The sequence below is a fragment of the Tyto alba genome, unplaced genomic scaffold (assembly GCF_018691265.1).
Source record: "Tyto alba isolate M040663 unplaced genomic scaffold, T.alba_DEE_v4.0 Super-Scaffold_14, whole genome shotgun sequence".
Classification (NCBI taxonomy): domain Eukaryota; kingdom Metazoa; phylum Chordata; class Aves; order Strigiformes; family Tytonidae; genus Tyto; species Tyto alba.
In genome coordinates, this window is record NW_024881276.1 from 58,341,865 (window position 1) to 58,355,629 (window position 13,765).

General features: G+C 48.4%; 1 protein-coding gene across 1 annotated transcript in view; it reads right to left on the reverse strand.

Annotated features, from left to right (window-relative positions):
* Window positions 1-229: 229 nt before the first annotated feature.
* The window catches only part of EPHA1 (EPH receptor A1), a 43,755-nt gene continuing 30,219 nt past the window's right edge, over window positions 230-13,765 (reverse strand). Inside the window, exons 13-18 of the mRNA XM_042788859.1 lie at window positions 13,278-13,339; window positions 12,693-12,902; window positions 5,732-5,881; window positions 2,611-2,804; window positions 2,136-2,291; window positions 230-1,253 (exon numbers count right to left, since the gene is read on the reverse strand). Of these exons, the coding sequence (XP_042644793.1) occupies window positions 1,175-1,253; window positions 2,136-2,291; window positions 2,611-2,804; window positions 5,732-5,881; window positions 12,693-12,902; window positions 13,278-13,339 (851 nt within the window). The 3' untranslated portion in view covers window positions 230-1,174. The remainder of the gene's footprint in view (window positions 1,254-2,135; window positions 2,292-2,610; window positions 2,805-5,731; window positions 5,882-12,692; window positions 12,903-13,277; window positions 13,340-13,765) is intronic.

Here is a 13,765-nt window from a genome sequence, read left to right on the forward strand (position 1 = left end):
TACAGCTTTAACTGGTTTTAGAGAAAAAAAGGCTGAAGTGACCAGCTGCATAGGTATCCTTTAATCCTAATGCAACTGCATTTCCACATTAAATTTGAAGTTAAATGCACAAAGACCATTAGCTGAAACAACTACACATGGATGTAAGGACTCTGCTGGAACTTACAATATATATGCTCAAGTAAAAGGTCCAAATCATATTTGAAATAAGCCAAAGCACTCCAACACAGCCTGCTCTGCCACAAGTTTATTTACAAAATATTATTTACAATCTGTAATGGTCTTGAGCTCTGATAAATAATGTTTCCTCCACAGAGAAGGAGTAAGACAGACCACCTACACATTTTTTCTGTTACAAATATCCTATCTGGCCAAACAAGACTACTCTCCCTTTTAAAAAGGGCCAGAGAAAAATGAGTACTTAAAGGGTTTTCTGTCCATGGCACAAGTAAAGGTATCAAGCAAATTGGAGAGATGTAAATCTCCCTGCTGACGTGCACATGCAAAACAGCAGCATGTTGAGGTTATACGATCACAGAAGTTACAGCAGGGTGTGCTGCTGCTCCCAACTTCTCCTCTGAAGAAAGAAGTACACCATGAGTTGGTGCTTAAGGTAAGAATAGCTGAATTAAAAAATCTATCACTTACCAGCAGCCTTGTGAAACACTGAATAGTTTCTTCCTGCTGTAAAATAGGGAAGACAGAAGGCTGCTGAAGTGAGAAGGGATGTATGCCAGGGAGTGAATGGGCCCAATCTCTAGATGTGTCCTTGTGCACGTTCCCGAATGTCCCAGTCTATCTGAACCCTTATCTCCAGTCTTAAAGCATTATTCACCACCTCCAACCTGCTTTGTACGTATCCATGTGATATACTGAGGGTCTGAAACTCCAGACTACAGGGATTACTTGGTACTGCACAGAATGGACTACAGAAGACGGGGTTGAGAACAGTTTCTAAGATCAGTGCTCTGAAACGTACTGATGGCTGCTGTAGAGCTAAAGCAGGGGGAAACAGAAATGAGAGCAGGTGGTGCTGCCTCATGAGCCTTTCCAGTTCTGGTTGTTTTGCTTTGCTTGTCCCAGTCACTCATTTGGAAGCAATTGCCATAGGAATGATTCCAAGTGATACCTGGTAAGAATGGGCATTTTGCAAGCTTAAGAGAGCAACAACTGATCACTCCTTAAAGCCTTGGATGCTACACAGGATCCTCTTCTGGTGGCCTGGAAGTGACACTCCCATCTGTTTCAAGTCCCTGAAGAAAAGGGGGAAAGAAAGGAAAAAGTGAATTGCTGTTCTTGTTCCTTGGGGACTGGGATGTGGGTAACTGCAGAAACAGTCACCGAGCATTAGATCAGAAAGCTTCCTTTCCCTCAGTGTCTCCTACTACCCCTACCTTTGCTAACAGAGGGAAGAAACTTCTAGATGTTCCTGCCCGTCCCTGGCTACCTCTGCCCAGCTCGTTAACTGGCTTCTCCCACCTCAAGCCCGTGCTGCTATTAAATCAGGACTGTGTCCACGTCAGACTGTGATATGGGCCATGTCTCAACCCATTAGCAGGTCTGTCCCTGCGCTGTATCTGCTCATTTGTGTTATGTAACTGCCCTTGTTGGAGCTGGCTATATGTCCCCGGCCCTACAATGGAACATGGTTGTGTTGGTAAAGCAGCTGACTTGAGTCTTTCTAAGGAGCCCAGAAGGGATTTGCTCTATGATAGGACAGTGCCTAGCTGATGTAGCGGGGAATATCAATAGCCCATGCGGAGTTCAAGGCAAGAAAATTATCTTATGAAGTCCTACAGGGGTGGTGAGATGGTCAGGTTAGAGAACTGTCTGCCAGCTACTGTTTCCCCTTCTTGCTGTTTGTGTCTGATGTGAGTTCAGAGCAGCTCAGGCCCCTGAAGAGCCTCAAGCATGGACAGCTATGGGATTAGGCTCACAGTTTGGGTTGATCACAGTTCTTCTGGGCTGATTCTTCCCTTTTAGGGCAAGAAGCCAGTCCACTTCCATATAACTATAGAAAGGATGGAAAGAAGTCTTCCAAGTAAGTATAAGTGCCTCTTCAGATAGCACAGGGACAGGCACAGCTATTTGTAGCATGGCCTAGGGTGTCTTGTGGGAGTTTTGCCTGCCCTTACTCAGCAGTGAGCTCCAGAATGGACTCCATGGTGTCCAGGCCAGCAGTACGAAAGTTGGAGATGTAGCGCTTCATGCGAATGGATTCCAGCCACTCAGGGATGGATCGATAGGGGATCCCATCAGATCCACTGCAGCTGGGGAGCCGGAGTGTTACCCTAAAGACAGATAAAACCCTCATTAGCCAGGCAACTACCTTAAATGGCCAGTACTATGAGACAGCAGTTAAAGGGCAAGCACCCTCTGCCAGGGCTGGGCCAACTTATCTGCTCTCCGCACAGTGAAGCCAGACTGCCCAGGCCAATGGCTGTGCCCTCTGTTCACCGTAAAAAAGAGATGACTACTGTCTTCTGCACGCAGAGCATCAAGGTGGGCCTTGCCAGCCTGCATTGCTATCACTACCACTCCTCCTGCTGGAGGCAGGAAGGTGAAAAATCTCCCAGTTAACTGCTCCTCCTCCAGGGATAGCCTGCTTACCTGGGATCAAAGTCTGCAACAGGCCGGAGGAGCTGGGGACTTGAGATGAAATGCTGCAGCTGTGCCCTGATTTCCTGAAAATGAGGCCTCCTTATTCGCTCGTGTGACCAGCAGCTCTTCATGAGCTCGTAGAGGATAGAGGGGCAGTCCACAGGTGGGGGGAGCCGGTATCCATCCTCTAAGCTTTTCATCACCTGCATACAGGACAGAGAGAAATCTGGCCAAGAGCAGAAAGTGCACAAGAGGAGCAAGAGACCTCTGTGGGGATGGGAGCAGGCACAGTGTGCAGTCAGGGAGGGGTTGAAGCGGATTCCATGTGGCTGAAATAGGGTTTGGGCAGTACAGCAAAGGATCAGGACACTTAAGGGAGGTCAAAACCTGAAGTGGCATATTCATGTACTTTCAATCCTCTACTAGCTTAGCTCCCATTTGCCATTCAGGGCGTGTGCTCATAAGAAGTGTGTTGGGTTTGCGTGGGGGGGGTTGGTAGCAGGGGAGGGGGCTACAGAGGTGGCTCCTGTGAGAAGCTTCTTGAAGCACCTCCAGCTCCAAGTCGGACCCGCCTCTGGCCAAGGCCGAGCCAATCAGTGATGGTGGCTCTGCCTCTGCCATAACATATTTAAGAAGGGGAACCTGGAAAGGAGGAGTTGTGAGGGAAATACCTATGCAAACACCAAGGTCGGTTGAAGAGAGGAAGAGGGGGGTGGCAAGGTGGGCCAGAGCAGAGACCCTCCTGCAGCCCATGGTAAGAGGGCAGGCTGTTCCCCTGCAGCCCACGGAGGTCACCAGTGGAGTAGATGCCCACCTGCAGCCCCAGAGGACCCCAAGCCAGAGCAGGTGTCTGTGCCCAAAGAAGGCCAGGACTCTTGAGGGAAGCCTGTGCTGGAGCAGTCTGTTGCTGGGAGGCCTGCAGCCCCGTGGCAGGGCCCCATGCTGTGCCAGTTCATGAAGGGCTGCAGCCTGGGGGAGGGACTCACGCTGGAGCCGCTCGTGAAGAGCTGTAGCCTGGGGGGAACACACACGTTCGTGAAGAGCTGCAGACCGTCAGAAGGACTCACGTCGTAGAAAGTTCATGGAGGACTTTCTCCCGTGAGAGGGACCCCAGGCTGAAGCAGGGGAGGGGTGTAAGGACTCCTCCCCCTGAGGAGGAAGGAGCAGCAGAGACAACAGGTGATGAACTGACCACAACCCCCCCATCCCCTGCCCCCTTGTGCCTCTCAGGGGAAGAGGAAGAGAAATGGTGAAGCTGAACCCAAGAAGAGGGGAGGGGTGGGTGGAAGGTGTTTTATTTAAGATGTCGTTGCATTTCTCACTGTCCTACTCTGATTGGTAAATTAAGTGGTGGTGGTGTTCAAATTAAATTGATGTTCTTTTCTTCTTCCCTAATAGAGTCTGTCTTCTGCCTGTAACCATAATCGGTGAGTGAGCCCTCCCTGTCCTTTGTCTTGAGCCTTTTGTTTTATTTTCTCCTCATCCCTGAGGGGGAAGGAGTGAGCGAGCGGCTGCATGGTGCTCAGTTGTCCTCTGGGCTCAAACCACGACAAGAAATGAGGATCAAATGATCCTGGCACAGGCCCAGTGAGAAAAGGGGAATCAGACTCTGAGAAATAATTTCAGCATATGCTAACCTCACAGATGTGCTGAACCCAGAATGAGACCAGACAATACTCCAGAGCAAGAAGGGAAATAAACAAACAGAGAACATCTCCAGACCCAAAGGCCATGGCTGCTCTAACCAGTTCTTAATTTGATTCACTGCTGTTGATACCTGAACATGGCTCAGAAGCCCAAACACTTACTGCCCTTGACCTAGGCGCATTGATTTTTAGCAGGGAGGGAGACAGAGTAGTTATGTGCTCAAAGGAATGTCAAGACTGCAGGCTGAAGGAGATCTACAAAAGTTGGGCCTACATGGCTTGAGGTGGAGGTTTTTTGAGCAACTCTACCTGGACTTGTGCAAAGCATTTGCCACTGTCCCACATTACATCGTTGTCTCTAAATTGGAGAGACATGGATTTGATGGATGGATCACTCTCTGGATAAGGAATTGGCAGGATGGTCACACTCAAAGAGTTGTGGTCAACGGTTCGATGTCCAAGTGGAGAGCCGTGATGAGTGGCGTTCCTCAGGGTTCGGTGTTGGGACCAGTGCTGTTTAACATCTTTATTGGCAACATGTACAGCGGGATTGAGTGCACCCTCAGCAAGTTCACCAGTGACACCAAGCTGAGTGATGTGGTCAACATGCTGGAGGGCAGGGATGTCATCCAGAGGGACTTTGGCAGGCTTGAGAGGTGGGCCTGTGAAAACCTCATGAGGTTCAACAAGGCCAAGTGAAAGGTCCTGCACATGGTCAGGGCAATCCCATGCACAAATACAGGCTGGGCAATGAGTGGATTGAGAGCAGCCCTGTGGAGGAGGACTTGGGGGGTATTAGTGCCTGGAAAACTGACTGTGATCCAGCAATGTGCACTCGCAGTCCAGAAAGCCAACCATTTCCTGGGCTGTGTCAAGAGCAGTGTGGCTAGCAGGTCAGGGGAGGTGATTCTCCCCCTCTACTCCACTCTTGTGAGACCCAACCTGGAGTCCTGTGTCCAGCTCTGGGGCCCCAAACATAAGAAGGAGATGGGTCTGCTTGAGCAGGTCCAGAGGAGGGTCATGAGGATGTTCAGGGGGCTGGGAGAACCTCCCATAGGATGACAGACTGAGAGGTTGTTCAGCTTAGAGAAGGGAAGGCTCTGGAGAGACCTTATAGCAGCCTTCTAGTACTTAAAGGGGACCTACAGGAAAGATGGGGAGAGACTCTTTATCTGGGAGTGCAGGGACAGGACAAGGACTAACAGTCTTAAAGTGAAAGAGGGTAGATTTAGATTACACGTAAGGAAGAAATTCTTCACTGTGAGGGTGGTGAGACACTGAAACAGGTTGCCCAGAGAAGTTGTGGATGCCCCATCCCTGAAGTGTTCAAGGCCAGGCTGGATGAGTCTTTGAGCAACCTGATCTAGTGGAAGGTGTCCCTGCCCATGGTAGGGGGTTTGGAACTAGATGATCTTTAAGGTCCCTTCCAACCCGAACCATTCTATGATTTTTTTAAATCAGCACTTGAGCTTATTGACTCTTACCTCTTGATTGCTCATGTTCCCATATGGCTTGTCACCAAACGACAGCACCTCCCACATGACAATTCCAAAGCTCCAGACATCACTGGCTGATGTGAAAATCCGATGAGCAATGGCCTCTGGGGCTGTCCAGCGGATGGGAATCTTACCACCCTGAGGAAGAGCATAAACATAGTGTATCCAGCAGGTATCACTGGCGTGTATTTCTCCAGTGCCTTCAAGCAAGGAGCTTACAGGGTGGTTCAAAGACTGGGCCCACTTCACTTGAAGTGACATGTAACCACCCCTGGGGAAATTTCTCAAAAGGACAGATTCATTCTTGGAAAGTGAAGTGGGGGGGTTTATGTGGCCCAGCGGCCATATCAGGACCTATGATAAAAGTCACCAGGGCAACCAAGGACACAAGGAAACCAAAGTGATGGTTCAACACTTGGAAACAAAAGTGATGGCTCAACACTTAAAGAAGCAGCTGGCAACGGACTCAGGTGAGCAGCAGCCCATCCGCTAAGGCGCGTGAACAGCGAGTGGTCAGCCTGCAGCACCAATCACAAACTAACATACGTAATTAGTAGCCTGTAATCGCAACGTAGCATGCATGCTCGGTGCGTGTATGGAACATAAAATAAGATAAATATGTATCACTGAGGCTTAATAAACGAGCGCTTTCTGCACACCCTATTGGTGTCTGGGACTGGCTCCATCACCGACATGAGACCAGGCTGCACACAGGCACGAGAATTCACCACAACTGGGGGCTCGTCCTCAAACTCACTGATGTCAAGCCACTGAACCAGGTAAGCCCTGCGTGAAGAAAAGGTCGGTGGGTGATACGGTTGCATGTGAAATACTGGGCCCAGGAGAATATAAAAAGGAGGCAACCATGGGAGTAGCTGCATCAGCTCAGGAGAAGGCTGGTTTCTCCGCTTTAAAGGAAGTCACCAAATGCACAAAAACCCCGGCACATAAAGGAACGTTAGCAGATCTTCTGCGATGGGGTCGGCGCAGGAACATTTTGCAAAATACTGATCAGGCTTCTGCTCTCAGTGTCTGGGACAAACTAGGCCAGGGCATTCGGGAAAGCTATTCGGGCGGGAACAAACAGGCAGGACGATTAGCACAAACGTGGAAAACACGTAGAAACACCCTCGAACAATTGGCTGTCGATCAAGACACTAGGCATGCCTTACTCGCATTAACTACCAAAAATAACCCTGACTCGGACACCGAGGACGAATTTGGAGAAAAATCTGATAGAAATGAGGAAGGTATAGGTGATCAGCCGATTACCGATGGCCGTGGACTCAAAGATATGACTAAGACAGAGGCTCAAAATCTAAGGCCAAATGAAAACTCTCTGTACCCGAGCCTAAAAACTATGCGAGAGGCTACAATGTTGCCGGCACGTTCCCCATGCATTCCTGACAGTGCTCTAAAACGGCCGCAAAGGATGGCTTTTCCAGCTCAGAGAGGGAAAAAATTCATCCCTTGGAGCTTAGAAGCGGTTATCCCAACGGCCCCCGCGATTATCGACGCTAATAAAATGGAGGTAGACGAAACAAATGACTTAGGGAAGGACTCTGCCCTCCTTCAGGAACTTAGAAAGCAAAATGAGCAACTCCTGCCAATGTTGAGAATGCTGCAACCTAAGCTACAGCCACAAGATATCCCATTACCACCTAGTGACGATGAACAAGACCCCAGAGCACGGCCTAACCTGTCAGGAAACAAGGCTAAAAAATCAGTGCCCATCTATGGCTCTGAGGATGAAGACACTAATATGCCTGACTTAATTGATTTAAATGATGATAATAGGTTGGGAATGGGATTGACCCCCTCAGAGATCCCACCAAAGCACACGCCAGAATACGATGTCAAATGGCTCAAATGGTGGCAGAATTCATTAGAATGGGAACCTAAGCCAGCCTTCCTGGAGAAGTATAAAAAAGAAGTAATAGAGAAGGGATTGGACCAACACCCTTTACATATAAATTGGCTACGAGAAAACGAGGATGACATAAAAAGGGGAAAGCAGCCGCGAAATTTAAGACAAATAATGGAGCGACGGTTCCCTGAAAAGCCGGACGGGACAACAGCGCCAAAAAATAAGCCAACACTGCCCCCATCAGACCCATCCTATAATGGCTCACACAAGTGGCAAGCCGTAATTACAAACGGAATCCTAGAAGGGACGATAAAAACCACCCCGCAGGCGTTCCCTATCATCGGGTGAGAACAACATGCAGAATGGCAGCCACTTGATTGGAGAGTTGTGAAAGAAATACAAAGAATGATCATGAAATTAATTCCCAAGCTACGGCAACCATCCGACGCTTGTATCAAACTACACTTGTGCTGCCACACGATACCCGCACCTTGGCTGAATTAATATTCCCTCCGATGCAAGCACTCATCTTCCAGGAGAAATGGCAACGCCTTGCGGAACGAGCTGAGCTGGAAAATTTTGAATTAGGGGATGGACACCCTTTGAATGGTGTCACGCCTCCATTACTCCTGGGTATCGGACAATTCATAGACCCAAAGAGACAAGCAGCCATGCGGCCTGAGGTGATTTAACAATCACAAAATCTGGCTTTAAAGGCCATGCAGATGATGCTGCAAGTGTTTTCCCCGCAGCCGGAATATGGAAAAATAACACAGGGCCCTGAAGAATCATTCACCTCCTTTGTATCCCGCCTCCATCAGGCTATCGAAGCTGCCCCAAATTTGCCACAAGAGGCAAAAGCAGCCGTCACTAGAGATCTAGCCACGCAAAACTGCTCGAGCGCCTGCAAAAGAGCCATACAGTCCATGTCACCACATGCCACACTGGAGGAGATGATCGAGCGTTGCGCTCAGATTCCTTTACAACAAGCCGCCCAAGTTCAGGCTTCAGCAATGACAGCGGCGCTACGCCCCTTCCTGCAACGGGGAGGGGGGGACAGAGGCTCGAGAGCAGTGGGAGGAATAGGAGCTACAGGAAGAATGCAGAGCAGCCACTTGTTTCAATTGTGGGAAGCCAGGTCACTTTAAGCGGCAGTGCCTCAGTTCCCACTACCCTCCTTATGACCTGTTCACTTCACAAGTGCTCTTTGAACCTGTCCCTATCGTCTCTTCCAGACCACTACAAGCCCTCACAGTTTTCACAGATGCCAGCAGCCGTACAGGTCAGGGAGGCATCTGGTGGACGGATCCAACAGCTCAACAGAAAAAGATGCACCGTGTATGTGGTCAAGGTTCAGTGCAAGTATTGGAATTACGAGCAGTCAGAGTAGCACTGCAATTACACTCTCAACCTATTAACATTGTCACAGATTCCAAATACGTAGCAACTCTGGTCCCTCGTTTACACCGTGCAGTTCTAAAATATATTGATAACAAAATTTTGTTTCAGGAATTGTTCACGCGGTGGAATTTGATTAATGCCCGATCATCACCTTTCTAGATCATGCATATTCAAAGCCATACTAACACCCCCAGATATCTGACACGCGGCAATGCAGAAGCAGATAAATTGGTCTCTTCTGCTCAGGTAAACCTCAGGGCTCAAGCTGAGACATCACATACATTTTTTCACCAGCCTGCTAAATCATTTGTCGAACTATTTCATATTCCCCTACAGGTAGCTCGTGAGATAATCGCCATGTGTCCTGGGTGCACCAGAATTCCTGCTTTGGGTGAGGGGGCAAACCCTAGAGGTCTGCAGCCAAACACCCTCTGGCAAACAGATGTCACAGAATACTCCCCCCTCGGTCGCTATAAATATATCCATGTTTCGGTAGACACCGATTCGGGTTTCACGTGGGCCACAGCACACAGCACAGCCATGGGTAAGCCGGCTACCATCCCTACAGCCAACGACCCGGCTTACCTCTCCCATAAAATATCACAGTTCTGTGTGACATGGTCCACCCTACACACATCAGGCATCCCTTATAACTCCACAAGCCAGAGCACTGTGGAACAAAAACATGCCACATTAAAACGGTACCTCACATTATTGAAAGAGGGGGAATAGGACCTGTCGCCCCAAGAACTTCTGAATCAAACTCTATTTGTGCTCAACTGGCTCTTGGCGTGCGATGATACCACTGCAGCACAAAGACATGCCCGCACAGAAACCACACCAAATAAACCTCCCCAGGTGAAAGTATGGAACCCCAAAACACAACTGTGGGAATCAGGATATTTGTTATTAACATATGGTCGAGGATATGCTTGTGTCTCAACACAGGGGAAAGAACCACAGTGGACACCCGCTAAATGGATGAAACCCGACATTCACACCTCATGCAACGATCCCATTACAGCACCCGTTCCAGAAACGACCCAGAAGAGCCAAGAATCAGATGGCAAAAACTACGCCAGGAATAAGACTGGGTAGAAGCAGACTTCGACCTCACCTCTCAAGTTGAAGCCACGGCATTAGGCCTACCCTGTACTGAGCTAGAAAGGCTGGTAACCAAGGCAGAAATCTCACAATTGATAGGGGATTTGATGTCACATGCCACGACACATTGTAAATTCTTTGAAACGAACCAGGCAATTTTAAAGCAAATTCTTTCGCAAGAGCAAGTACCGGGAGTCTGGTGTGGGAAACATCTAAGGCTGCCCCGTTCTCAGATCACTGAAGCCAACAACTGGGAGCAGGCTTTGCAACGCTGGCAATGGCATCAAAGTCCTCGTTACTAATACTCTTACCTTGTGTAACAGTTGCTTTAGCAATAATCGCACGCGTAGATCCTCGAAAAAATATTTGGGTAACATGGGCAAATCAAACAGGGAATATGGATTTCTGCCTAAGCTTGCAAACCATAGGTGATCCTTTCAGGACCTGTTTGATTGGCGTACCGGTCGCTTGGGAAGGCAATGACACTTTAGCAAAGCAGCTCACTGCTAATTACACTGATTTCATAGGATACATAGGCAACATCTGTTATAACTCCAGTCACTGGCAAAGTCTTCTCAATTGTTCAGACTATTGGCCGGTCGTATCAGGGTCCTCCATTGAGGCCACCCTAATCCAAGCACTCAACGTAACAAACCCAATTGTTATTCCTACTTTAGATATCATGGGTAGCTTCGCACCTGGTGCTCCTACTAATGTGTCACACGTTGGGAATCAACCATCCGATCCCGATGCCAGGTGCACTACCATTAGCCCCAGTGCCCGATGCTTTAACGGTTCCGGCTATGTAATGTTCAGAGAATGGGGACCCACCAACAAGGGTCTCAGGGAAATACGTTACATAGGTCCAAACGGAACTTCTCAAATTAATGCTACACACACAGATTGGCCAAAGTGCAACATTCATAGTTTGGTACCATCCCCTCGTGATGCAAAGGTACTACCCCCCGATATATTCCTTATATGTGGCAGTCGTGCTTGGCAGGGTATCCCGGCGGGCATCATTGGAGGACCACGTTATCTGGGACAACTGGCCATGTTTGCCCCACATTTTCGAGAATTGCTTTCACTTAACACGACTCGAGTCAAACGCTCTTTACATGCCTTTGCTTCCAGCTGTGATGGTGAGGTCAAACTAAATTCAAAAGCTGTCGATGCGGCCTTAGCTATACTTATCCCAGGTGCTGCAGCGGGACGTGCTTTAAATCAATTAAGACGCCTAGCCTGCTGGTCTGTAAAACAAAGCAACATCACCTCAGCTGTGCTTGAACAGCTCTTAAACGATGTGATGTCACCTCTGTTAATCATGCAGTCTTGCAGCACAGAGCCGCTATTGATTTCCTCCTATTAGCTCAGGGACATGGGTGCCAGGAGTTCGAAGGCATGTGCTGCATGAACTTGTCGGACCATCGTGTAAGTATCCACAAGCAGTTGGCCCAGATTAGGGAAAATATCAACCGCATTCAAGAAGGCGCCTCTCCTTTTGACAGCTTCTTCACGGGTTGGGGTCTTGGGCCCTGGTTTAGCCAGCTAATCAAAGAAGGCCTCCATTTGCTCCTTTTCCTTTTATGTGTCTTTCTAATTTTTAGTTGCCTCCTTCGTTCTATAAATCGTTGTATCTTTTCAATTATAGGGAAAGGGGGAAGTGTGGGGGTTTATGTGGCCCAGCGGCCATATCAGGACCTATGATAAAAGTCACCAAGGCAACCGAGGACACAAGGAAACCAAAGTGATGGTTCAACACTTGGAAACAAAAGTGATGGCTCAACACTTAAAGAAGCAGCTGGCAACGGGCTCAGGTGAGCAGCAGCCCATCCGCTAAGGCGCGTGAACAGCGAGTGGTCAGCCTGCAGCACCAATCACAAACTAACATACGTAATTAGTAGCCTGTAATTGCAACGTAGCATGCATGCTCGGTGCGTGTATGGAACATAAAATAAGATAAATATGTATCACTGAGGCTTAATAAACGAGCGCTTTCTGCACACCATATTGGTGTCTGGGACTGGCTCCGACACCGACATGAGGCCAGGCTGCGCACGGGCACGAGAATTCACCACATGAAGGAGTTTAAGCCCTCTGTTCAGTTGAATGCTACCTAAAACCACTGCTGTGGGCCTAAGAGCCTGACACCAGTCACAGCCCTACTTTGAATGACACCAGACATTAGAATCACTGGAAATTCCAATGAAAGGGACCTGTAGACATCTCTAGTCCAAACCCCTGATCTCAGCAGGATTATCTTCAAAGCTAGATTTAGTTAACTGAGTCCAAAAGATTAGACCTCTTACTTTGCTTCTCATTTCAGAATCAGTCTCTCTGAATCTCTTAGCAAACAAAATCAACATGGACTCCAGCTAGAAAAGTAACACCTTCTGATTCATCCACCTTGTGACTTGCAGTTTTACTATGGGTTTTTCTCAGAGATTTTCCATCCAAATCTCCCCCTGGCCTGGTGTTTCCTATTGGGAAGAAATTCTGCCATTGTTATCTGGCAGAATCCCAATCCCCCTGAGACTACAGTTCATTTACAAGACTGAGAGATTTTTTTTGCATTACCTTGGTTTCATAGGTTCCCTCTGCATCATTCTCCAATATTCGGGAGAGACCAAAGTCAGACACCTTGCATTGAAGACTGCGTGTTACCAGGATGTTGCGAGCTGCCAGATCCCGGTGCACATAGTTGTGTTCTGAAAGGTAGGTCATGCCAGAGGCTATTCCTTGCAGCATGTTCACAAGCTGCACAGGGCTAAATTTTTCCTCATTCTCCTGCATAAAAGAAGCGAGAGAAGATCCTGGTCAAGTGACATCAATCTGCTTGGTTTCTAGTTACTGGCCAAAAGTGGGCATTGGTGAACGAGCAAAAAGGCCATGCCGCAGCCCAAAGGACACAACAGGTTCTCATTAAGGGACTAGTGGTGGTCTCCAGAGTCATCATCAGGCACCTGCACTTCAACTACAGCACTCTGGACACTGAGCAAACTGGATGGCATTCAAGCTTCAACTGCTGAGACTGGAAATGTTAGTGAGCAGAAAGTAAGTGGATGTCTGGATCTTATTTCTAGTCTTCTTTTAGGGTCCTAAATCCAGGTCAAGCGCAAGTTCTGGCAGTACACAAGCATATTACAGATTGGAGTCTCTCACCCGGAGGAAGGTATCCAGCGCTCCATTCTCCATATACTCAGTGATGATCATCATTGGTCTCCCTTGAGGAAGACAAGAAGGTGTCAGCCTTTTTGTAGTTGTCCTACTCTTGCCTTTCAATGCTCCCCACATTGCCCCAACACAAAGTACCATATCCAACCCCAGCCAACATCCCCATTCCACTGGCACAGCTGGCTCACCCTTCTCCTTAGACCTCCCCCAATGATTTTGTATTCCTCCTTGTCTCACACATATAACTTTACAACACCCCTTACTTCTATCTCAATTTCTCATCCACCCACCAACTCAAGAAGACTAACACTGCCTCATGACTCTGTTGGAAATACGTACTTCTCCTGCCTTCCTCATTCTCTGCTGTAGGCTAATATGACAATGCCTGTCTTCTCCCAGCACAGCCTCTCTGACAGCATCCTCTCTAAGAAAGGACCAAGAAATGCACCAGTTTCTGCTCTCATTCCAGGACACTC